This window comes from Hyperoodon ampullatus (assembly GCF_949752795.1).
Source record: "Hyperoodon ampullatus genome assembly, chromosome: 10".
In the NCBI taxonomy this organism is placed as follows: Eukaryota; Metazoa; Chordata; class Mammalia; order Artiodactyla; family Ziphiidae; genus Hyperoodon; species Hyperoodon ampullatus.
Genome location: NC_136923.1, coordinates 42,855,469 through 42,882,427, shown reverse-complemented (window position 1 = coordinate 42,882,427; position 26,959 = coordinate 42,855,469). Strand labels below are relative to the sequence as shown.

The 26,959-nt window shown below is 40.9% G+C and overlaps 1 protein-coding gene across 1 annotated transcript in view; it reads left to right on the top strand.

Moving 5' to 3' along the window:
* Positions 1-26,959, top strand: part of LARS2 (leucyl-tRNA synthetase 2, mitochondrial) — a gene marked incomplete at its 5' end in the record, with an annotated part of 168,528 nt that overhangs the window by 19,947 nt on the left and 121,622 nt on the right. The window contains 4 exon segments of the mRNA XM_079712817.1: positions 10,902-10,993; positions 12,393-12,429; positions 12,431-12,444; positions 13,802-13,862. Of these exon segments, the coding sequence (XP_079568943.1) occupies positions 10,902-10,993; positions 12,393-12,429; positions 12,431-12,444; positions 13,802-13,862 (204 nt within the window).

The window sequence follows — 26,959 nt, the reverse complement described above, 5'->3', positions numbered from 1 at the left end:
AAGCATTCCAACCCATGTCCCCAAAAGCTATATAATCTTCCTTTACAAATCAGAGTTTTTATTTAAATTGTATAAAAACCATATATGGTTTGCATTCTTTTTTCTTATTAGTCATCAGGTTTTTGTTTGTTCGTTTGTTTGTTTTTTTGCAGTACGTGGGCCTCTCACTGTTGTGGCCTCTCCCATTGCAGAGCACAGGCTCCAGACGTGCAGGCTCAGCGGCCATGGCTCACGGGCCTAGCCGCTCCGCGGCATGTGAGATCGTCCCGGACCGGGGCATGAACATGTGTCCCCTGCATCGGCAGGCGGACACCAGGGAAGCCCAGTCATCAGTTTTATACACATCAGTGTATACATGTCAATCCCAACAGCTCAATTCATGACACCACCACCACCACCACCCCGCTGCTTACCCCCCTTGGTGTCCGTACGTTTGTTCTCTACATCTGTGTCTCAGTTTCTGCCCTGCAAACCAGTTCAACTGTACCATTTTTCTAGGTTCCACATATATGTGTTAATATACAATATTTGTTTTTCTCTTTCTGACTTACTTCACTCTGTATGACAGTCTCTAGATCCATCCATATCTCTACAAATGACCCAATTTCGTTCCTTTTTATGGCTGAGTAACATTCCATTGTATATATGTACCACATCTTCTTTATCCATTAGTCTGTTGATGGGCATTTAGGTTACTTCCATGACCTGGCTATTGTAAATAGTGCTGCAGTGAACATTGGGGTGCATGTGTCTTTTTCAATTATGGTTTTCTCTGGGTATATGCCCAGTAGTGGGATGGCTGGATCATATGGTGATTCAATTTTTAGTTTTTTAAGGAAACTCCATACTGTTCTCCATAGTGGCTATATCAATTTACATTCTCACCAACAGTGTAGGAGGGTTCCCTTTCCTCCACACCCTCTCCAGCATTTGCTGTTTGTAGATTTTCTGTTGATTCCCATTCTAACTGGTGTGAGGTGATACCTCATTGTAGTTTTGATTTGCATTTCTCTAATAACTAGTGATGTTGAGCAGCTTTTCATGTGCTTCTTGGCCATCTGTATGTCTTCTTTGGAGAAATGTCTATTTAGGTCTTCTGCCCATTTTTGGATTGGCTTGTTTGTTTTTTTAACATTGAGCTGCATGAGCTGCTTGTAAATTCTGGAGATTAATCCTTTGTCAGTTGCTTCATTTGCAAATATTTTCTCCCATTTTGAGGGTTGTCTTTTTGTCTTGTTCATGGTTTCCTTTGCTGTGCAAAAGCTTTGAAGTTTCATTAGGTCACATTTGTTTATTTTTGTTTTTATTTCCACTACTCTAGGAGGTAGATCAGAAAAGATCTTGCTATGATTTATGTCAAAGAGTGTTCTTTCTATGTTTTCCTCTAAGAGTTTTATAGTGTCCGGTCTTACATTTAGGTCTCTAATCCATTTTGACTTTATTTTGGTGCTTGGTGGTCGGGAGTGTTCTAATTTCATTCTTTTACATGTAGCTGTCCAGTTTTCCCAGCACCACTTATTGAAGAGACTGTCTTTTCTCCATTGTATATCCTTGCCTCCTTTGTCATAGATTAGTTGACCATAGGTGCGTGGGTTTATCTCTGGGCTTTCTATCTTGTTCCATTGATCAACGTTTCTGTTTTTGGGCCAGTACCATATTGTCTTGATTACTGTAGCTTTGTAGTATAATCTGAAGTCAGGGAGTCTGATTCCTCCAGCTCTGTTTTTTTCCCTCAAGACTGCTTTGGCTATTCGGGGTCTTTTGTGTCTCCATACAAATTTTAAGATATTTTGTTCTAGTTCTAGGTAAAAAATGCCATTGGTAATTTGATAGATTGAATCTGTAGATTGCTTTGGGTAGTATAGTCATTTTCACAATGTTGATTCTTCCAATCCAAGAACATGGTATATCTCTCCATTTGTTGGTACATCTGTAATTTCTTTCATCAGTGTCTTATAGTTTTTTGCATACGGGTCTTTTGTCTCCCTAGGTAGGTTTATTCCTAGGTATTTTATTCTTTTTGTTGCAATGGTAAATGGGAGTGTTTCCTTAATTTCTCTTTCAGATTTTTCATCTTTAGTGTATAGGAATGCAAGAGATTTCTGTGCATTAATTTTGTATCCTGCAACTTTACCAATTCATTGATTAGCTCTAGTAGTTCTCTGGTGACATCTTTAGGAATCTCTGTGTATAGTATCATGTCATCTGCAAACAGTGACAGTTTTACTTCTTTTCCTATTTGTATTCCTTTTATTTCTTTTTCTTCTCTGATTGCCGGGGCTAGGACTTCCAAAACTATGTTGAATAACAGTGGTGAGAGTGGGTATCCTTGTCTTGTTCCTGATCTTAGAGGAAATGCTTTCAGTTTTTCACCATTGAGAATGATGTTTGCTGTGGGTTTGTCGTATATGGCCTTTATTATGTTGAGGTAGGTTCCCTCCATGCCCACTTTCTGGAGAGTTTTTATCATAAATGGGTGTTGAATTTTGTCAGAAGCTTTTTCTGCATCTATTGAGATGATCATATGGTTTTTAATCTTCAGTTTGTTAATATGGTGTATCACATTGATTGATTTGCGTATATTGAAGAATCCTTGCATCCCTGGGATAAATCTCACTTGATCATGGTGTATGATCCTTTTAATGTGTTGTTGGATTCTGTTTGCTAGTACTTTGTTGAGGATTTTTGCATCTATATTCTTCAGTGATATTGGTCTGTAATTTTCTTTTTTTGTAGTATCTTTGTCTGGTTTTGGTATCAGGGTGATGGTGGCCTCATAGAATGAGTGTGGGAGTGTTCCTTCCTCTGCAGTTTTTTGGAAGAGTTTGAGAAGGATGGGTGTTAGTTCTTCTCTAAATGTTTGAGAGCATTCACCTGTGAAGCCATCTTGTCCTGGACTTTTGTTTGCTGGAAGATTTTTAATCACAGTTTCAATTTCATTACTTGTGATTGGTCTGTTCATATTTTCTATTTCTTCCTGGTTCAGTCTTGGGAGGTTATACCTTTCTAAGAATTTGTCCATTTCTTCCAGGTTTTCCATTTTATTGGCATAGAGCTGCTTGTAGTTGTCTCTTAGGATGCTTTATATTTCTGTGGTGTCTGTTGTAACTTCTCCTTTTCCATTTCTAATTTTATTGATTTGAGTCCTCTCCCTCTTTTTCTTGATGAGTCTGGCTAATGGTTTATCAATTTTGTTTAACTTCTCAAAGAACCAGCTTTTAGTTTTATTGATCTTTGCTATTGTGTTCTTTGTTTCTATTTCATTTATTTCTGCTCTGATATTTATGATTTCTTTCTTCCTGCTCACTTTGGGTTTTGTTTGTTCTTCTTTCTCTAGTTCCTTTAGGTGTAAGTTTAGATTGTTTACTTGAGATTTTTCTTGTTTCTTGAGGTAGGCTTGTATAGCTATAAACTTCCCTCTTAGAACTGCTTTTGCTGCATCCCATAGGTTTTGGATCGTCGTGTTTTCATTGTCATTTGTCTCTAGGTATTTTTTGATTTCCTCTTTGATATCTTCAGTGATCTCTTGGTTATTTAGTAACCTATTGTTTAGCCTCCATGTGTTTGTGTTTTTTACGTTTTTTTCCCTGTAATTCATTTCTAATCTCATAGCGTTGTGGTCAGAAAAGATGCTTGATATGATTTCAATTGTCTTAAATTTACTGAGGCTTGATTTGTGACCCAAGATGTGATCTATCCTGGAGCATGTTCCATGCACACTTGAGTAGAAAGTGTAATCTGCTGTTTTTGGATGGAATGTCCTATAAATTTCAATTAAATCTATGTGGTCTATTGTGTTATTTAAAGCTTGTATTTCCTTATTTATTTTCATTTTGGATGATCTGTCCATTGGTTTAAGTGAGGTGTTAAAGTCCCTCACTATTATTGTGTTACTGTCAATTTCCTCTTTTATAGCTGTTAGCAGTTGCCTTATGTATTGAAGTGCTCCTATGTTGGGTGCATATATATTTATAATTGTTATATCTTCTTCTTGATTGATCCCTTTATCATTATGTAGTGTCCTTTCTTGTCTCTTGTAACATTCTTTATTTTAAAGCCTGTTTTATCTGATATGAGTATTGCTACTACAGCTTTCTTTTTTTCTTTTTTTTTTTTGCGGTACGCGGGCCTCTCACTGTTGTGGCCTCTCCCGTTGCGGAGCACAGGCTCTGGACATGAAGGCATCAGCGGCCATGGCTCACCGGCCCAGCCGCTGCACAGTATGTGGGATCCTTCCGGACTGGGGCACAAACCCATGTCCCCTGCATCGGCAGGCGGATTCTCAACCACTGTGCCACCAGGGAAGCCCCCCAGCTTTCTTTTGATTTCATTTGCATGGAATATCTTTTTCCATCCCCTCACTTTCAGTCTGTACGTGTCCCTAGGTCTGAAGTGGGTCTCTTGTAGACAGCATATATATGGGTCTTGTTTTTGTATCCATTCAGCCAGTCTGTGTCTTTTGGTTGGAGCATTTAATCTATTCACGTTTAAGGTAATTATCGATGTGTATGTTTCTATGACCATTTTCTTAATTGTTTTGGGTTTGTTTTTGTAGGTCCTTTTCTTCTCTTGTGTTTCCTGCTTAGAGAAGTTTCTTTAGCATTTGTTGTAGAGCTGGTTTGGTGGTGTGGAATTCTCTTAGCTTTTGCTTGTCTGAAAAGCTTTTGATTTCTCCATCAAATCTGAATGAGATCCTTGCTGGGTAGAGTAATCTTGGTTGTAGGTTTTACTCTTTCATCACTTTAAGTATATCCTGCCACTCCCTTCTGACCAGCAGAGCGTCCGCTGAGAATCAGCTGATAACCTTATGGGGATTACTTTGTATGTTATTTTTTGTTTTTCCCTTGCTGCTTTTAATATTTTTTCTTTGAATTTAATTTTTGTTAGTTTGATTAATATGTGTCTTGGTGTGTTTTTCCTAGGGTTTATCCTGTATTGGACTCTCTGTGCTTTTGGACTTGGGTGACTATTTCCTTTCTCATTTAGGGAGTTTTCAACTATAATCTTTTCAAATATTTTCTCAGACCCTTTCTTTTTCTCTTCTTCTTCTGGGACCCCTATAATTCGAATGTTGGTGTGTTTAGTGTTTTCCCAGAGGTCTCTGAGATTGTCTTCAATTCTTTTCATTCTTTTTTCTTTATTCTGCTCTTATTTTCACCGTTTTGTCCTCCAGCTCACTTATTTGTTCTGCTTCAGTTATTCTGTTTTTGATTCCTTCTAGTGTATTTTCCATTTCTGTTATTGTGTTGTTCATCTGTGTTTGTTCTTTAGTTCTTCTAGATCTTTGTTAAATATTTCTTGTATTTTCTCCATCAGTGCCTCCATTCTATTTCTGAGATTCTAGATCATCTTTACTATCATTTCTCTGAATTCTTTTTCAGGTAGATTGCCTGTTTCCTCTTCATTTATTTGGACTTGTAGGTTTTTACCTTGCTCCTTCATCTGTGACATATTTGTTTGCCATCTCATTTTTTTTTTTTTTTTTTTAATGAGTGGGATTGTGTTCCTGTCTTACTGGTTGTTTAGCCTGAGGCTTCAAGCACTGAAGTTTGTAGGCTATTGGGTAGAGCTGGGTCTTGGTGCTGAGATGTGGAACTCCATGAGACCTCACTTGGATGAATATTCCGTGGTGTCTGAGGTTCTCTCTTAGTCCAGTGGTTCAGACTCGGACCTCCCACCACAGGAGCTTTGGCCCGACCCCAGGCTCATGAACTAAGTTCCCACAAGCCACCTGGGGTGGCAAAAACAAATAAATAAAAAGAAAAAAAGGAACAATAACAAAGTAAAAAATAAAATTAGACTAGGAAACTAACAGATATGTTAGGAGGAATATAAAAATAAAATTATACATGAATCAACAACTGGAAGGTACATCAGTACCACAATAGTAAAAAAAAGTGGAGGAGGGAAAAGAAAAAAAAAGTGGGGGCGGGGAAGGCCTTGGCTGTGGAGGGCTGGGCCTAAGCAAAGGCAAGGTTTGGGTAGTGGGTGGGGCCAATGCTCAGGACCTGTGGGGCTGGGAAAGGCCCTGGGGGCTGTGGAGGGTGGGGCTTAGGCTCAAGGAACAGAAGGGACCCAGGTGTGCCCCCCACCTCTGGTCTCAGAGGGTAGGGGACCTCACCTGGGAGCCCAGCAGGCTTCCTGGGCTCGAGTGGGTGGGGCAAACGCCCTCTTCTCCTCTCCTCTGGTCTGGGGGGGCCCCTCCCGCCTGCCTCTGCTGATCTCCCTGGCCTCCCTCCTATGCCCCCAAGGACCGATGCAGCCTGGAGGGGGGTTTGGAGGGCGGGTACTGGCTTGGGAGCTCAGCAGGCTCCCCTGCCCAAGTGGGCCAGGCGATCCCCCTCTGCTCCTCTCCCACTCTTCCCAGAGAGCCCCTCCTGCCTGCCTCTCCTGATCTCCCCAGCCTGAGGGCGTCAATCCTGTCTGACCTCCACTTCTTCTCTGCCCTCAGCCCCGCTACGTCCTACCAGTTCACTTTGGTGTTCCTCCTGTCTCCTTGGGCATCAGAGTCCCCCACCAGCGGCAGGCAGGTGACCTAGTTGCAGGGAGACGCTAACTCTGTGTCTTCCCACACCACCCTCTTGACTCTTCCTTCCCTAACTATATTTTCATAGACAGCTTGGGATAACATGTGAACTAAGAATATCTTTTCATGTTAATTTCATCTGAAAACAAAAATAGAAATGAATAAGTATATTACATAAATCCAGACTGATTTTTTGACTGTCTTTGTATTGACTTTATTTAAAAACATGGATGGTAACCTAACAGAATGTTAATAGGCAGAAACATTGAACTGGTGCCATTTTGGCAGTTCCAATGAAGAAACCAAGTGGTAATTAAGTTTTCCCTTTTCTTGTGGAACATGGTTATACAACAGTTACATTATTCTGCCAGTGAAGTAGCCCTAGGAGAATTAAAGCATCTCTGGAAGCTGTTCTCTAGTGTTGTCCATGGAAGTATTTCAGAACTTTCTACTAATCAAGCACAAATCCGCAACATGGGATTATTATTATTTTTAGCTCTTGAAAATTAAAAAGAAAAAGAAAAATCTGTGAAGGAAATGTTTTTCATCTATGGATTAAGCAGTACTCAACAGAAAGCTGTAGTCTAAAGGGTGAGTGTTTTAGTGAGGATTCTTGGCTACAAGGGACTGAAACCCAACTCAGACCAGTTTAAACAAAAAAGGAGGTTTTGTGTGTTTTTACAAATCCTGGTGTAACTCACAGAACCAAAGGAAATGTAGGATTGGGGCCCACTGGGAATTGGGCCCACATCCTTGGAGCACATCAGTATCCCTAGTCTCTGCCTCCCATTTCTGCATCTGTCCACATGCCAGCAGTATTTTCTTAGACATCTCCACCAGGTGCTCCCTCTGTGGCCAGAGGGGTGGGTTTTGTGATTCGCCATCTACAGCAGGACCATATGAAGTAGGAGGAGGAGCATTTTGCCAGAAGGGGAGGGTGCTGTTTGGAAAGATGAAACCTTTGGGTAGGACACATTTAGCAAGAGAAAAAGAGACCTCATGTCTGAAAGATCAACTGGATTGGGTTATGTTTTGACAACTTCCTAAAACTGCATAGACTAGATATTCCTAGGGAATGTTAGAATCTTTTTAAAAGACATGTATACACACACACACGTACTTACTTATTTTGTACAGATGTCCATGATACGTTAAATGAAAAAAAACAGGTCATAAAATAGTGTATGACAGGTTCTATTTCCATAAAAACAAACCATCCAGCTCCTATATATGTATATATATGTTTGTGTATCTGTGTTTGAGTGAGGAGAAAGGTGTGGAAGGATACAAAGGCTGACATTGTTGGTTACATCAAGGAGTTGAGAATAGGAGTCGGGGCTGGGGGAGATGATCAGCTTTGCCTTTATATATCATGTATTGTGTCATTTCACTTGTTAAAATAAGCTTGTATTATGCTCGTAATTTGAGAAACATCCAATTAAGGAAATAGAAGAGGAGCCTATTCCGACTGACCTCAGGAGCATGGATGCAGGGATTGAATGTGATAGCTTGGGAGTCATGTCATTTTTTTTTTGGCCGTGCCGCATGGATTGCGGGATCTTAGTTCCCTGACCATGGATTAAATCCGGGCTCTCGGCAGTGAGAGCGCGGAGTCCTAACCACTGGACTGCGAGGGAATGCCCCAGGAGTCATGTTATCTTAGGCTGGCAGGTCAGGGCATTTCACTCTTTCCAGATTCCCAGGACTGGGAAGCACGGCAGAGGATGTGGCAAACCAGACTGGAGCAGCAGCAAACTGGAGAGATCCGCAGCACTGTTGTTCACCAGGTCTGTATCCCGTACAGAAGGCAGACCTGAGTGGATCAGACCTACCACCACCCCTGATATGGCAAAATCTACTGGGTAGGGCCCTTCCTACCCAACACACAGATGGCTGCTTCTGCTCATGGACTACCCCTGCTCCAGTCAGCCATGGCAAGAACAGCTGGGCTACTTTCAAATGAGGCACCTGATGTGAGCCACTGATTATGCACAAAAGAAGAACTGATGCGCCCCTTTCATGGAGAAGAAGGCCAAACGGCTGGCCCTTTGAGCCTCATGGTCTGTTCGGTTTGGTTAAGAAATTCCAATGCCTGGCACCAACCTGCTACAGAGGCTCTTATCATAAGTAACACACCCTTAGGAATGTACATGGATGAGGATGTGTGTGAGGTCAAGGGGTCTCCCTGTCTGTTGTCACAGAGCCACCATAATGAATGTGGCCAAAGAGACGTGGGCTGAGGTCCTAATGAGGGAATCGGTGATGTGCGATGTTGTGAGGTGCTGAAGATCAAGCAGACAACAGCAGCTGCCACTGCAGCCAGCCCTGCCATTTACTGGGTGCCTGTACTGTGCTGGGTGCACCACATACATCTTAGTGTGTAATTCTCAACGATTTGGGTGGCTGCTTTCAGTCACAGTTGATAGTTGGGACTCGTGTAAGTGATGTGCCTCAGGTCCCACTGCCAGTAAATGGCAGGTTTGGGTTAGGACATTTCCCCCCAAACCACACAGCCTCCCGAGGAGCGAGCCTTTGTTGCATTTCCCACTCACTAGCCAAAGGAGTTAGAGCAGCTCTGATTTTAGATGCATGGTCTTCATTCTTGAGATGGAATTGTTCCATCAGAACTAAAACCTAATTAAAAAATAGTAATGTGCAGAATGGAAGGACAATGTAAGGCAAGTGGCTTCTGCCACTGGGAGAGCCATGCCTGTTCTCTTACTGCCACCTGCTAAGAGGGACTAGGGAGAGAACGGATCTGGGCACTGGGATTCGAGTGTGAATCCAGTTCGGGACACTAAATTGTAGGTGCTTATGGACCTGAGGCAGTGGTGGCCATGGGTGATACTCATTTGCATCTCAGAGAGTCTTTGAACAAGATAGAAAGATGGAAGAAAACTCTAGGTGCACAATGAAAAAAAACACACAGAAATAATACGATCCCAATTGTTAAAAATTGGATATAAATTTACCAAATAACAGTTATGTATGGCTATATGGTAGAATTAAGGGTATTTTATTTTCTTCTGAATATTTTTCTCTATGTACCAAGGCTATTTGTAGTGAACATGCATTATTTCAATAATCAGGGGAAAAAGTTATTTATAAAAGAAAATGAGACCTGTTTCTTTAGTGGAAAATGTTCCATCTTGATATGAGCGGGTGATGAGGTAGTGCCAGTAAGTGTGTCTGAGTGTCCATCACTATCCAAAATGTATGTGAACAGAAGCTCAGGTTCTCTGCATGATTACAAACAAACAAACACACAAGCAAACAAACAAACTCAGCTTGTAGCAGTTGACAGATCAGGAGCTTGATAGGAAGTAAGAAGGCCAGCTGTAAAGGGCTGTTTTCTAGAAATACTGGAGCCTCCTCAGGCCATCCTCACCCACAGGCAAGCTTCAGAAATATGGCTCTGGGAGAAGCTGTGTTTATGGCTTTGTGGCTGAAAATCAGCATTAGAGAAGGGTAGGAGTCTGAGTTTTCAAATCAGGTGTCCTTCCTGGCAGTGGGTAGAGAGCGTGGCCTTCTGAGTCTGTCCCTTGATGCCACAGCTTGTGTTTCAAGCCATTGTACCCATTCATGGCATGTAAGTTAGGTTGAGAGAACTTGCTATTGAAGCTGCCAGCTGAGCTGTGACTGATCATCCATTTGCAGAAATGAGTTCCTGGTTTGAAGTAATTGCTCCTGGTGTGACTTAGCTAGGCTGCTTACTCTTGTTGGTCCATCATTGCTTGGGCTGTCAAATAAAGGAGTGGGAATGGAGGATATATTTCAAAAGCTTCTTAGAGCTCTGAGATCTTAGGATCCCCTGTTCTTTGGAAAATGGAAATATCTTATAGGAGGTGGTTCAAAGTGGCTTATTGTACACTTGAAAACTGGCTAGTGTGACTGAGGAACTGAATTTTAAATTTTAATTAACTTAAGTTTTATAACCACATGTGGCTAAGGGCTACCCTATTGGACAGCACAACTCCTTAATTGGAAAATCTAACATGAGGTAAGCATTTTGAATGCCTATATACATTTTTATATATACCTAGTTTTAAAATTGAAAGAAACTTTTTATAATTTCAGAAAAATCCTTTGGGTTCATTACACACAATACAGACAAAAGAAGAAGAAAGTAAAAAATAGTCACGAAAATACCTACTCAGAGATAACTGCTATTGGCACCTTGGTGTATAACCTTCTAAATTCTCTTCTGTGCTTACGTCTTAGGTAGCCAGCTGGCTTTCAGAAGCATAGTTTGAAATCATCCAGGAAAGGGATAGGACATGTTAGAAAGAGAGAATGCCTGCTTATTGCCCAGAAGAGAATACTAATAAAGATTTTAGCAATCTGCCACGGCTGATGTTTCTTTCCTGGGTGCTAGGTTATCAATCCCATGGGATGGGATGCATTTGGATTGCCTGCCGAAAATGCTGCGATCGAGAGGAATCTACATCCAGAAAGTTGGACACAGAGGTATGTGTTTACAGGCATATTCAAGCACTTGTATACAGAACCCTTAAACAATTTTTTTTTACCTGTGCACATGAAATAGAAAGTAAAGCAAACAAAACATTGCAGTCTGCCAAGCAATAAACAGGATTGTCTGTATTTAGTGTTTGCCTTTTTGCACGCTGTATTCTTATCTAAGAAATAACAGAGAGGGTTTGGATATCATTCATGTGTTCATTTTGATGCTTTGTTATTTAGTTATTCTTCCTTTGAGTATTTGCGTTTGGAAGGAAAAAGGAGAAGGAAAGGGTGACATTTGTAAATTTCTACAGTGCTCTTCATCTTTGTGACCGTACTTTGAGCCATATACAAATTCCACATTATAATTTTCTCTGCAAATTCTGTTAATTTTTTGCCTTCACCATTCTGAAGCAAGAGGAACTTAGATATTCAACAAGGAAATATATGGCCAATTTATTCTGGGTGTCGCTTTCTGCAAGGAGGACATACTCTCAGTCTCCCCTGTGCCTCAGGCTTCCATGTACTTGTGGGCCAGCAGTGCCCATCCCTCTCCCTCCTGACAAAGCCTTGAGGGCCTTATACCAGAACCCAGCAGAATGTTCTGGGCTCACTCCAGCCCCTTTCACAAAGCCTTTCCTCATCCTACCCGTCAGAGGTAGAGAGGGCGGTTCAAAGTCTATCCCCATTTTCTTTCACCTCCCTTTGCTTTATCTTGCCCAAGGCTACATTGTAAAAAGAAATATCTTCTGCACCATCTACTTGTCTTTTTTCTTCCTAATCTCTCGTTTCCACTTTTCCAATTATGGTTAATTCTAGAGTAATGGGAGTGATGAAAAAAGGAGGAAATAATGATTTAAATAAAATGGATCAAATATGGTATAAATTTGATGTAAGCTAGGCCAGGGATTGGCAAATTCCATGGGCCAAATTTTCCCTGCCTGATTTTGTAAATAAAGTTTTATTGGAACACAAGCCACACCCATTTGTTTATATATCGGTCATGGCTGCTTTCATGATACAATGGCAGAACTGAGTAGTTGTGACAGAGACCATATGGCTCACAGAGCTGAAAACATTTACCATCTGGCCCTTTACAGAAAGTTTGCCAACTCCTCCAAGGAGGAGTAATATGCTCCTCCAACTAGAGCATAGCAGTAAAGAAGATGGCCCCTGAATCAGGCCACATAGGTACAAATCCTGCCTTTCCTTCTTCCTAGCCATTCACCTTGAGCAAATTACTTAACCTCTCTGCGCCTCAGTTTATTTATCTGTAAAGGAGGGATAGTCATAGTTCCTACCTCTTACGAATGGATAAAGATTAAGCACTGTCTTAGTTGGCTGCTATAACAAAAATACCATAGTCTGGGTGGCTTATAAAACAACAGAAATGTATTTCTCACAGTTCTAGAGGCTGGGAAGTCCGAGATCAAGGCACTTGGCAGATTTGGTGTCTGGTGAGGACCCGCTTCTTGGTTCATAGACAGCTGTCTTCTCTCTGTATCTTGACATGGTAGAAGGGGCAAGGTTGCTCTCTGGAGTCTCTTTTATAAAGGCACTAATCCGGTTACCTCTCATAGTACCTTTGGTTACCTCAAAATACCATTACGTTGGAGATTAGGTTTTAACATAACAATTTGAGGGGGACACAAACATTCAGTCTGTTGCATGCACTTTTCTGCAAAATGCTTAACACGAGGCTTGGAATTAAAATAAGATATTGTTAGCTAATCAGAGATCACCTAGAGAACTTCATGGTTTTTCATATTTTCAGTCTGCTTGAACTGAAAGGGGACATAGTAGAAATGAATTAGTCCTTTTTCTTTAAAAAGAAAAAAGAGGACCTAGAGATTATCATATTAACTGAAGTAAGTCAGACAGAGGAAGACAAATATGGTATGATATCACTTACGTGTGGAATCTAAAAAACTGATACAAATAAACTTACTTACAAAACAGAAATAGACTCACAGACATAGAAAACAAATTTATGGTTACCAAAGGGGATAGTGGGGCAGGGCAGGGGGGAATAAATTAGGAGTTTGGGATTAACATATACATATTACTGTATATAAAATAGACAAACAACAAGGACTTATTGTATAGCACAGGGGACTATACTCTGTCTTGTAATAACCTATAATGGAAAATAATCTGAAAAATATATTTATATGTATATATGTATAACTGAATCACTTTACTATATATCTGAAACTAACACAACACTGTAAATTAACTATATTTCAATAAAAAAGGTTAAAATTTTTTTTAATTTAAAAAGAAAAAAGTAAATAATATTTTATTTCATATTATATTAAAGTTGATTAATTTACTTCTCTCCTCTTTTCAAATTGTTGGAGAGTTTTCGGTTTTAGGTTTTGATTGACAAAGCACTGTATGGCTCCTCTTGGATTCCTGCAATTTGTATGTTAAGATTTTTCTTTTCAGTCACTTTTAAATTTGTAAATGCTTGGCTTAAATTTGTGCAGAATACAGGCATATATGGATGGGCCAGGAGTGCACAAATCAGAAGGGTTGCCTTCCTGAATGGCCAGGGAAAGGGTTAGTCCCCAGGACCAAAGACTATCATGGTTTTTAGTGGCTTTTGCAAGGGTACAAAGAATAGATGTCTTCTACTAGGCAGATATTTTCACTGATTCTTAGTAATTAATTTCTTCGCCAGGGCGAAACAACACTTAAAGCCCTTTGGAATAATCTAGACTTTTCCAGTTTCCTTTTCACATTCTCAAAGTGTAGTTTGTTTATGGCTTTTCCTGTTTCTAAAATCCATACTCTTTTCCCTTTGTTTCGCAGTAATATTAGACACATGAGGAAACAACTTGATCGACTGGGCCTGTGTTTCAGCTGGGATAGGGTAAGTCACCTTTTTCCTGGAAGGTCTTTATTTTAACCAAGGTCCTGATTGAATGGGGGATTGTGCACATTTACTTTATCTTCCTTCTCTTCAGGTTTGGAGGAAGGAGGAAAAGAAGGGTGGCAGAAAGCAGGAGGGAAGGATTAGCATTCCACAAATAAAAAAGTATCCCCAGTGGATAATTTGCCTGCAAACAAGTAATTTTCTGTGGGATTAAGCTAAAAGAGTTAACTTCTTATTTAACTCCACAGTTGGCTATTATTTATGTGTGGCAAAATCTTTGTACAGGATTTCTCATGTTCTCAACAATAGTTTAAAAAGACTATTGGAATCTATGTAAAAGTGATTAAATATCAACCCATGTGGTCCCTTTAGGTGATTAGGTGTAGGTTGATTAGGTGTAGGTGATTAGGTGTAGGTTATCTCTTTTGTTCCATGTTTGGAATTGAGGCTTATAACAAATAGCCTTTTGGTATAAAATGTTTTCAAACTGTGTATTAAACCACTGGAGAATTCCAGACCTGGGTGGAGTTCAGTGAAGACCACCTGGGTGTTAGGAACACCCACACTAAATACGGCTGAGCCCTTTAAAGCTCTGGCCAAGACCACCCCTTAGACATTGATGAGCGAGCGGTCTGTTAGGTAAGATGAACTCTTGCTTGTCCTCTCCACGAACCAGTGTCCTGACCTCTCTTAGCATCCCATTAACTCCACAAAATGCTTTTCATTGCTGGATCTGCCAAGTTCAAGTTCACATCCTTTTAGTCATGCAAAGCACCTGGAACAAACCCAAATGCAATCACCTATCTCCTCCTCCCCATAATTTCTTAAGTGATTGCAATTTGATGAGTACAGTAAAAAAGAGTGAAAATCAAACACGTTTAAACAGTCCCTGCTTTTTTCTTTTTTTCTATTTTTTCTTTTTTAGCTTCTTTAGATAAGGTCATGGGTTGAATCAAGTTCTTATTGTAGCACTGATGCCATTTTTATCACTAACTTGCAAGGTCACCAGGGTTTCATTTGGTAGAGGTGTGAAAAAGTCCTGGTGCCTGAGTCAAGTTGTCCTGAGGTGCGAGTGGGGAAGTGCTGATGGAGAATGAAATGCATTCTAATGTGGAGAGAACTGAGTAATGCCCTCAGCTCTCCAGAGATGTGTTGGTAAATTCCTTGAGAGCAGAGATGGGCTTGTTAACCTTCTAGGATGAGAACTAGCCTAGTCCTATGCAGGAACAGCAACCATAAATAGTTCAAAAATTAATGGATTGTTTTCCTGATTATCATAGAAGATTAGAAAATACAGAAAAGTATAAGGAAGAACATAATGTGGTTAACCACAATGTGGTTAATTTAACGTCCTTGTATGGTTCCTTGTAGTCTTTTATTCTGGAATATTATATAATTTACTTTTGCAAAATAGAATTCATAATTCATGTTTTTTATTTTGCTTTTTTTTACCTGCTATTCATGAACATTTTCCCAGTTTATTAAATATTCTTTGGAAAAAGTGACTTTTTATAGCTGTATAGTTTTCCATCTTATGAATGTATCATAATTTATGTAACCTACCCCTTATTATCATGTTTAGATAGATTCTAATGTTTCTCTGTTATAAATATAGGTTCTCAATCCCTCTTGTAAAAATCTGAAGTCCAGAAAGCTGTAAAAGCGAAAAGTTTTTCCATAACTCATTTGACTGCAAAACCTGACCTGAACTGATGTTTACCTCACTTAGAATGAATATTCATATATTTTACTCTAGGAATAGTGATGTAATTGATTACCAGGTGCTCTCCCAGACCTAGTTAGGTAAATATACTGTTACCTTTTCATATCCAAAAAGGTCTTAGTTCTGAAGTACCACAGTTGGACCACAAGCATTTCAGATAAGGGATTTTGAACCTGTTAGTGCAGGATTGTAGATAAATATCACCACCCCTGCTATCAGTGTCTAATAGTTACTGAACAATTCCCATGGGCCAGGCACCCATAATTCTCTCTTCAGATCTCTAGAAAGCTTTAAAATGTGGGTGATTTTATTGACATCATTTTATTGCTGGTCACCCAAGTGGCAGGGCTGGGCTAATCCACTGGCCAATTTATAACTGCTGTGCTCACCCCCCGCACTTGGAGTAGATACTTTAGTACACGTATTTTATTTCCTTAATATGACTTCTCAAAAAACCATGAGCGGGCTTCCCTGGTGGCGCAGTGGTTGAGAGTCCGCCTGCCGATGCAGGGGACACGGGTTCGTGCCCGGTCCGGGAGGATCCCACATGCCGCGGAGCGGCTGGGCCCGTGAGCCGTGGCCGCTGGGCCTGCGCGTCTGGAGCCTGTGCTCCGCAACGGGAGAGGCCACAGTGGTGAGAGGCCCGCGTACCGCAAAAAAAAAAAAAACAAAACCATGAGCAAGTTTAAAGCTTACAGTACTTGAATTTAAAGATACTTAAAGGTATAATTTGCTTATGTTAGTTTGCTGTTGCCAAATTATCCTCCATAAGGGTTATACATATTTACACTCCCAAGTTATTATATAGTTGTTTTCACCTGTACTTCTTTTGTTATTAGTGATGAGTTTTTCTGTGCTTTTAATGAATGTTTGAATTTGGGGAGGGAGGGTGTGTGTGAATAATCTAATTATGTCTTTTGCCCATATGGTTAGAGGGTGTTTGTCCTTTCCTTAATGATATTCATTTTGTTACAAATATTTTCCCTCAATTTATCATTTGCCTTGCATTTTGTTTGTAGTGGGATTATTGTTAGCACACAGATATGTACTTGGAAAGGCCTTTCAGATAAATACATTTTTTTCTCAATCTTGTGTTTAATTTTTGCATTTAACTCAACTGGAATTATTTTAGTATATGATATAAGATAAGGAATTCCTCCTGTTTCTGAATAACCAATTGTTTCTTTCTTTGATTTTCAAACATTCTTTTCCTCATTGATTTAAAAGGCTAACTTTATTATAACCATCTTCTTTTACACAGTTATTATACACTAAGTTCTGTTTCTGTTCATTTGATCCATTTATTACTATGTCATTACTAAGCTATTTTTAGTTACAGTTGCTTTATAATTGGCTCTAATACCAGGTAACAGAAATTTCTTCTTATTGTCTGATACTGACAGTGCCATCCCTACTATCTTGTGTTTCTGTTTCCTTGATATATTTTGCCCATTTGAAAAATATTTTATCCTTTATTTGTTGAATTTTTTGGGGGCATCACTTGTGGATACAATTAATTAAAAAAATTAAAAGATGGACAAAGCATATGGGAGAAATCATCTTTTGGCTAATCTAGAGTCTTTGTCTTTAACAGGGAAGTGTAAGCTATTTGTATTTATTTTTATAACTAGTATAGCAATTCTTTATTGTGCTAAAAGATAGCTGTAAAGGTCTTAAACCACGCATTTAGTATCAACATGAAAAATAAAACAGAACATATGTTTTTGCCTCCCATGTATCAATAAGATAAGGAGATTAGCTGGCAGCATTGGGTCTTCATTGCTACGCGCGGGCTTTCTCTAGTTGCAGCGATCAGGGGCTACTCTTTGTTGTGGTGAGTGGGCTTCTCATTGTGGTGGTTTCTCTTGTTGCGGAGAACAGGCTCTAGGTGCATGGGCTTCAGTAGTTGCAGCATGTGGGCTCAGTAGTTGTGGCTCGTGGGCTCTAGAGCACAGGCTCAGTAGTTATGGGGCGTGGGCTTAGTTGCTTCGTGGCATATGAGATCTTCCTGGACCAGGGACCGAACCCATGTCACTTGCATTGGCAGGTGGATTCTTAACCACTGTGCCACCAGGGAAGTCCCACACTTTCCACTTTCTAAATCTATTTTCCAGAGGTTTTTGGGGGTATGTTCTGAGATTTTAGGCCTAATTTCTTCTTCTTCTTTTTTTAAAAAATTTATTTATTTATTTATTTATGTTTGGCTGTGTTGGGTCTTCGTTTCTGTGTGAGGGCTTTCTCTAGTTGCGGCAAGCGGGGGCCACTCTTCATCGCTGTGCACGGGCCTCTCACTATCGCAGCCTCTCTTGTTGCAGAGCACAGGCTCCAGACGCGCAGGCTCAGTAGTTGTGGCTCACGGGCTTAGTTGCTCCGCAGCATGTGAGATCTTCCCAGACCAGGGCTCGAACCCGTGTCCCCTGCATTGGCAGGCAGATTCTCAACCACTGCGCCACCAGGGAAGCCCCCTAATTTCTTCTTATTGTAATTTTTCTTATCATGTGTCATTCCTTAAACATAAACATAGATCTTTGCTTTTGGTTTTAGAATCATTTTCATAGCAAATTACTTAAACTGAATGCTCCTTAACTAGTTTCAGTGCTCATCAGTAGACCTTATAGAGCATGATTGCCCATTTTCACAATTTAGATTCATGAAAGAAAATGTTTAGATATTTTAGCTCTTGCTTTGAATCTTCTGATATTACATGTTATTTTCATAATGGAGAATGACCTTTCGTTGCTTTCACCTATGACCAGCAACTTACTGGGGTATGGAATTCTTTTTTCTTTCAAATCTCTTTAGTAGACCTTGATCCTTGATTCACTGTCTTAAAAAAAAACCAAATTATAGACTCACAGGAAGTTGCCAAGATAGTATAGACAGATCCTATGGACGCTTCACCCAGTTTTCCCCAATGATAACATTTTATACAACTACAATATAATATCAAAACCAGGAAATAAACATTGGCACAATACTATTAACTAGAGTACAGATTTTATTCAGATTTCACCAGTTTTTATATGTACACACAGTGTGTGTGTGTGTGTGTGTGTGTGTGTAGGAGTAGTAGTAGTAGTTCTGTACAATTTAATCACATGTGTAGATTTATGGAATGACCACCATCTGGCCCATTGGCCTCTGATGGAGAAGTCTGAGGCCAGCCCAGATCATCTCTTTGTAATACAATGATCTTTCTACCCTTGTTTTGATGCTTGTTGGACTCCTGTCTCTGCCTTTTCCATTTAAATTTTTCATCAGAGTGTAGCTCAGTGTCCATCCTTTCACTTTAATTTTGCCTGGTGCTTGGTGACCACTTTTGATCTGCAGTGTAGGTATTTCCTCCTGTTGGTTTTCTAGACTCTCTTTCTCAAGAACACTGACTTTGAGTGTGTGCTCTGTTCACTGTCCTCCATTGTTTTCACCATCTTTTTCATGATTTTGGTCCCTTTGTTCTTATCTACCTTTTGGAAGAACTTCTCATGTTTGCATTCCACATCACTGATTCAGTTTCTATTGAATCAGGGCTGCTTTGTATGGTTTCTAATGCAGATAGTAATGCTATTGTATTTTTAGATTGATTCTTAGTGTTCCTCATCTCATTCAGTTCCCATTTTCTTTCTCAAGCCTCTTGGCCAACTGCTTTTTTTTTCTTCTTATTTTGCTATCTTATCTCATTTCACAGACCGTGTATGTTCAAAAATTTTCTTGAGAATACAAGGTGATGCTCTTGAAAAATTATTTCTGCTTCTTGTAATAAATCTTTTTACAAGTTTGAAATGCTGTGCTCTCCTTGTTTGTTTCAGAATCTTTTCATAGACACCTTGTGGATTTTTCCCCCATTTCCTGAGTGAGGTGGACTAGTGTATCAGTTTAGGGATCCATCAGCATGAGGGGAGGGGAGTGGAAGCTCTGTTATACTCTCTGCCTCATTCATTCTGTCTGGGTTCGGGGAACCCATAGCTCCTGGGGCATCTTTCTCTCTGCTCTGATCTTTACCTGAGTGTGAGTTGTGGTATCACAGATGCCCCTGTGACACCCTGACTGCTTCAAATGCTTCTGAGGCACCACAGACAGGCGTGTCCAGTTGGTGGACTTTCTACGTGCTCTGTAGCCCACTCTCCCCTCTAGATTTGCTGTTTCAAGTAAGGGGTGCCAGAGCCCTGCTTCTCAAGAACCCAGTGTGTCCTTAAGAGGGGGAGATGCTATTTGGTTTATGGTATTTTTCTTCAACCTAGTCCCATCTGCCAAAATTCCTTGTCATTTCTGGCATGTCAGTGGCACCTCGTTACTTCCTGTATTGGTGCAGTCCCCTCGGCCCCCATCTTTATATTCTCTTGGTCATTTTAATGGGAGTAATGGAAACAAGTTTAGATACATGTGTTCTTGATGCCCTTTTTCCCAGAAATCCACCAGTGCTTTTTTTTTTTTTTTTTTTTTTTGCGTTACGCGGGCCTCTCACTGCTGTGGCCTCTCCCCTTGCGGAGCGCAGGCTCCGGACGCACAGGCCCAGCGGCCATGGCTCACGGGCCCAGCCGCTCCGCGGCATGTGGGATCCTCCCAGACCGGGGCACGAACCCGTGTCCCCTGCATCGGCAGGCGGACTCTCAACCACTGTGCCACCAGGGAAGCCCCCCACCAGTGCTTTTTAATGAAACCTTTACAATCTGATTGGTCATGTAGAGCAGCAGAGTGAGGAGGTAGAGGAATAGTTTATTTAATTGACGAGGCGGATCTGTACCCTTTGCAAATAACAATCCTAAAGTCCCATAAAAACTGGATAATTAAGCAGATGGGTATCTGACAGTTAACAGAATATTTAAAAAATAAGATGGCTCCGAAACATTATCTTCCTCCCCCAAGTGGAGAAAGCTAACTTGAAAACGTGGGTCATGGCCTCATTCTTCCTGTCTTTGCCTGGATGGGAATCCCTGTAGGAATGGTCCAGCTCTGGAGCTGCATTCTCATCTTTCTTACAGAAAATGCTTAATTCTCTGAATTAAAAGGAAAAGAGTATACACTTCTCGAATTAATGGTAAGCCAGAATGATAATCAAATGATGTCTTTTAGCTCAGCACTGTGTTTCACTTTTTCAGACGTTACTCCGCAAATAGCTTGTATCATCTCGATTTGGAAAGTAAGAAACTGAAAGCTGAATTTGAATAGTTGAACATCTACTAAGGGAAGAGTGAAGAGGAGATAAAATTCCAAACTGTGCAATGAGAGAGATCAGACATGTTTTTTTGTGGAGCACTTATTTTGTGGAATAATTGGCAGCCTTTCTGGAGAGGGTGTGAACCTGCATTCTGCTCTCATGGGTTCAGATTATGGCCTTGGTGATCATGCACTGGTCCTAGGGGATGGCCCCGTGAGTTCCTTGTGACAGTGACATAGTTAGCTTCTAAGTTGTGTGGTATGGCCCACTGAGGCAAGTGTGTCTCTGACTTTGATCTCTACTGTCTCACCAGTGCTCTGGTGCCTGAGCTGGTTCTGGACCAGGCCTTGGCTGTGTTTTGATTGACATAGACTCTGGGGCTTGATTTTTATCAGGAGTCACCTGGATAATTATTTGGGGAGCAGTTCCCTAGGAGTTCCCTTCAAAACCAGACAAGTATACGAAAGGAAAAAAACATCCAAACCAGATAGAATTCAAAGTAATGCCTGTGGAATCTGCGAGAGCAGGGCTTTATTAGCTGTTTATGGTGCTTGCTGAGCAATCCCCAAATACTCATACTCCAATGTAAAATAAAAAAAAAAACAGGAACATAGGACTGGGCATAAATGATGTTTGGATTAACTTTTCTTGTCTCCTTTACTAGAGTAGTCAAGAGTTGACCCTGCTGAGTTTCTTTACTATGGAGATCTTATGAAATTTTATTTGCACTCATTTTCACTGGATTTTAATTTTCTGTGTTTGATTCCCTTCTCGTGTTTCTCCATTCTGCCTTCTCTACATGTTGATGCCCAGTAATAAGACTGATGGCTTTGCCCATCAGTCCCCTTGGGGCCAGGCAAACACAGGAATTACTGCCCCCAAGACAATCATCCATTGAAACGAGCTCAGTGTGCCCCCCACCATGTTCCCCAAAGGCTGAGTGGGCTAAGGTGGATGTTGTAGTGTGGTTATCCTGGAGCAGTGGAAGAGACACATCAGGCTCCATCAGAATTTTTACTGGGACAGGCTTTTATGATGTCGAGCTTATCCAAGTTTTATCCATCAATGCTGCACAGCCTACATAAATTAAGGGGGCTGCTGAGGCATTTGTGGCATCTCCACCATGTGCAGATGGTGCTTTGCTTCTATTTGCATCTCTTTGCTTCTATTTCTCTCTCTCTCTCCGTCTTTCTTCCCTTTCACTGTCCTCTTTCCATTCCCTTATTCTCATCCATTTTCCTTGACTCACCTTCCTTCCTTCCCTCCTTCCTTCCTTCTTCACAATTCCATTATCACACCTAAAACAATTAATGCTAATACCATAAAATCATGGAATACCAGTCATTTTGCAGATTTCACTGGTTGTCTTATCAGTATTTCTTATTCCGTGGGTTTGTTTGCCTGCACTTCTGCTGGTCTTTGTTTAGCCTTTTCTTCCCCACCCTCATGTCGTAATCATGGTTTGGAACCAGTACTCTCTTTTCATCCAAAACACACGCCCTTTGGACCATACCTGCATGAGTTTATTTTCAAAGACAGCATGAGTTGTATGATTACAAAATGAAAATTATTATTGCTTCAAGACCCTTACTGCCTCCGACTTTTATTTACATAGAAGACTAGACATTCGAAAGGAAAGATTAAACTCCAAGAAATAATGAGGGTTCCAGGATAATAGAAAGATATATTTTTAACGGTTTTTATTTTAAAAGAATTTAAAGAATAGCCTAAAACAAAAAGAATTTAGGGCAAGTGATTGCCTGAAAACCTGGTTGGGAAGATTCCCATTATGAGAGCTCGGGGTTGTGGTTGCCTTGACAACGTGTAACAGTCCCTCGAAGTGTTTGACTCTCTGAGTCCTCTTTCAAGTCCTTACAGAGGTGAAGCAGTTGGTCTGGTAGATCTCTGACTCTAGATTACTTTCTGTGTCTCAGAATCAGAAAACTAACCTTTTTCCAGAGGTTTTTCTTTTGGTTGGGAGGGAAGAGGCAATACCTTTGTTTTAACTGAAATGAATTGGCAGCATATCTCTAGTGCTTTCATTTCAGGGAAGGTTGGTGCTGATGCATAAGGGTTACTGTTCAGAATTGTCATCATCTCGAGGTTGGGAACCGTGTCTCATCATGAATACCTAGCACACATGCAGCTGACCTCATGCACAGCTGTGACAGCTCAGTCCTTACCAGCCTAAAACATGGAGGGAAATTTTTCATTGCCTCAGACAGGATAGTGTTCTTGGACTCTTCAGCCCTAACTAAAGAAGGAGGTTTCCTGGGGCCGCTCAGCAAATGTGGCTATGCAAGGAAGTAGTTTATTTTATCCTCATTCCCAGTGGTGGTCATGAGCCCTATCAAGGATGTACACTCTGGCTAATGGGAATAGAATTTACCAATTTAATGCTTGTTAAATGCTTCTAGGAGATTGGATCTTGAATGCTCATTCCAGAGGCTTGGGTTTTGGTGATGGGCTTTGCCATTCACACATGGTGGGCATGATCTATTGCCCCTCTGAGCCTCAAGTTCTTATGGTTATTAAAGAGATTAGATCACTCTTCAAATACTGTAGAAAATAAGAGTACAAAACCTCTTTCCCCATGGCTGAATCAGGTCTCCAGGTCAGTTTTGCACAATAGCCAGTACAACCTTTGACAGAACAGGTGCCTGTAGGTGTATGATGCAAGGTGCTCTAAGCATGTGGTTCAAGATCACAAGGTCTTGAAGATGAAGTTGTTACTCCATAAAAATAACAAGGATAATTTATGTGTGTGCTTATACCAGTGACGAGCATCAGAATCACCAAGAGGGCTTATTAAACCACAGATTTCTGGGCCCCACCCCCAGAGTTTCTGATGCAGTAGGTCTGTGGTTTTGTTTTTCTATTCAGAAAAAAAGGGTCTTAGGAATGATCGTGCTCCCAAACCTTATTAGGTAGGAATCATAAGAAGACCTACCATTCATTTTTTCTGACGTGTGGTAGAGCATAAATGAATAGTAAAAACAAAATTTTAAGAAATAGGCAATGTTTTTGCAAATACTAGATTATTTTTATAACTTCTTTCACTGTGAAATATTAAACATGGATAGAGTAGAGCAAAAGCATGTATGTAAAGCTTAATGCATTATTGGAATGTACGGCTACCACCTAGGTTAAGAAATAGAACTTTGCAGCACCCAGCAGTTCTCTGTGTGCCCTTTTCCAATCACAACTCCATCTCTCCCCACTACCACCATCATAGGGAACCTTTGTTCTGACATTTATGATAATCACTGCCTTGTTTTCAGTTTTACCACCTACATATGGTTTTCGTAGTTACATAAATGAACTCAGATAGTATGTGTTCTTTTGCGTCTAGCTTCTTTTTTTTTTTTTGCGGTACGTGGGTGTCTCACTGTTGTGGCCTCTTCAGTTGCGCAGCACAGGCTCCGGACGCGCAGGCTCAGCGGCCATAGCTCACAGGCCTAGCCGCTCCATGGCATGTGGGATCTTGCCGGACCGGGGCATGAACCCGTGTCCCCTGCATCGGCAGGTGGACTCTCAACCACTGCGCCACCAGGGAAGCCCAACGTCTAGCTTCTTTAACTCAATATTATGATCAGAGAATATTCTCTGTATGATTTTCTGGAGGAAAAACATTCCTGTGTGTCTCCTGTACTCTCAGTACTCTACTACAGCACCTTCACTTCTGACACCAGATGTGTGTTCTACAATTTAACTCAATTCTGATACTATCTACATGGAGATGGTGTCAGATCCCACAAGTTAAAGGCTTAGCCCTACAGGACTTTCCCCCTCCCCCACTTCTTATGCCAATTACAAGTCCAGGTTGTTACCTATGCTTCTGACCAACTGGCTGTAAGTCAGAGGTTCCCACAACCCTTCCTTGATTAATTTGCTAGCAAGAATTCATGAATTTCACAGAATTCAGGAAAGCAGTCTACTTACTAGATTAGTCATTTATTACGAAGGACATCAAAGGATACAGATGAACAGCCAGATGAAGTATATAGGATGAGGTCCAGGAGGGTCTCAAGCACAGAATCTTCTGTCCCAGTGGAACTGGGATGGGCCACCCTTCCTGCACGTTATCATCCAGAGGCTCATCAAATCTTACTATTCAAGAGTTTTCATAGAGCAGGGATGGACTCCCTGGCTCTCCGTTTGAACTCCTCTGACACTGTCCCATCAGGGAGAGGGAGGGGCACCTCATTACTGCTGGTTGGGGTAGAAGTCCAGACCCCACCCCTGTGGTCTCCACTGACACCGCCAAGGGTTTTTTTTTCCTACGTTAACTTGCATTTTATTTTATTTTTATTGAAGTATAGTGGATTTATAATGTTGTGTTAGTTTCTGCTGTACAGCAAAGTGATTCAATTATACATATTTACATTCTTTTTTTATATATATTCTTTTCCATTACAGTTTATCATAGGGTATTCAGTATAGCTCTTTGTGCTCTACAGTAGGACCTTGTTGTTTATCCATTCTGTATATAAAAGCCTAGTGCCCAGTAGGGGTAGGAGAGTCCCGGCTTTCCACTCAACCTCCTCTGATACCACACTGACGCAGAGAGAGATTGGGCTGCCTTGTTATTGCCTCCCAAGGTTGTAAGTCTAGACTCTCCACTGAGCCCTTGCTGGCGAGGGTAGGACTGTCATTTTTTTTCTGTGGTGTTGACTAAGGTAGAGCAATTATTGTCTAAATTTTCTCTCTTGCTAGGCTGTCCCTTTCCTGGTACTCTGGCTAAAGAGAGCAGGCTTTTCTTTTTTCTTCTTTTTAATTTTTTGTCTGTACTCCTTGGCATTTCTAGATTACTGGCTTCATTAGCTCCAATTCTGGGACTTATGAGAAAATCCGTGGAACTCACCACTGTGTCACTCCTCAGGTGCTGAGGTCTCTAATTAGTCTACCTTCTCTTCTCAATTTATTGGAGTCTATGTTTGTTTTATACATATATATAATATTCGAGGTTTTTAGTTGTACTTAGTGGAAAGAACAGGGAAAAGTACATCTATTCCATCTTCCCAGAAGAAGACAGCATATATAGTTTTAAATCCCTCCTTCTTCTTGTGAGATTCTGATCTGCACTTCCCTGCCCGTAATCTTTCCCTTAAACATCATTGGACTAAAAGATCTTCAAAATAATTTTCTATACTACTTTCTAAGTTTATAGTTTTATTTCTTGGTCTGTGTCACATAGGAAATCTTTTAAGCTGTGATGGGTTTCTACTACTCGTTGCTCATGGCGCTCACAGGCAGCAGAACAGCTCATTTTGGGCACTGCTGTCACTTTTGCATCCTAGGAATTGATGAATTGATGAATATTTCCTCTTCCTCTGGATCCATGTCCGTGTATAACAAATAGCCTTCACATTATTCAGGAAACCTAGAGAACTCACATCTCAAAAATATCTTTCAGATGACTCTGCCCTGTTGATCCTGAAACTTTCAAGTATGTTGCAGATAAAATTAATGTTCTTTTCCTTCCAGAAAAATGGAACAGTTATAGAGAGCTGGTTTGGCATGGATAGTTGAAATACTGGCATCTCCCCATATAGACCGATAACAAACTGCAACTCAAACCCATTCATCTCATCTGTAGTTTAATGGAGGGTTTTCGTTCCCAACTGTCTAGTTAGAAAAGCTGTCTGTATTGTTTGACTGCCTTGATGAAATTCTTGTCAGCTGGCAAAGAACAGTTACCAGGAAATTAGGCAAATTGTTGCTTCTTTTTTTTTTTTTTTTTTTTTTTTTTTTGCGGTACGCGAGCCTCTCACTGTTGTGGCCTCTCCCGTTGCGGAGCACAGGCTCCGAACGCGCAGGCTCAGCGGCCATGGCTCACGGGCCTAGCTGCTCCGCGGCATGTGGGATCTTCCCGGACGGGGGCACGAACCCGTGTCCCCTGCATCGGCAGGCGGACTCTCAACCACTGCGCCACCAGGGAAGCCCCAAATTGTTGCTTCTTGTCCGATTATGGATAGTTTACAGAATCTTGTGCAGTTCGTAGCAGGAGGCAGCTTTCAGGTTACCATAAAAATGACACTGCTCAAAAAATAATGGTCAAGGGACTTCCCTGGTGGTACCGTGGTAAAGAATCTGCCTTCCAATGCAGGGGACGCAGGTTCAATCCCTGGTTGGGGAACTAAGATCCCACATGCCTTGGGGCAATTAAGCCCGCACGCCACAACTACTGAGCTTGAGTGCTTCAACTAGAGAGCC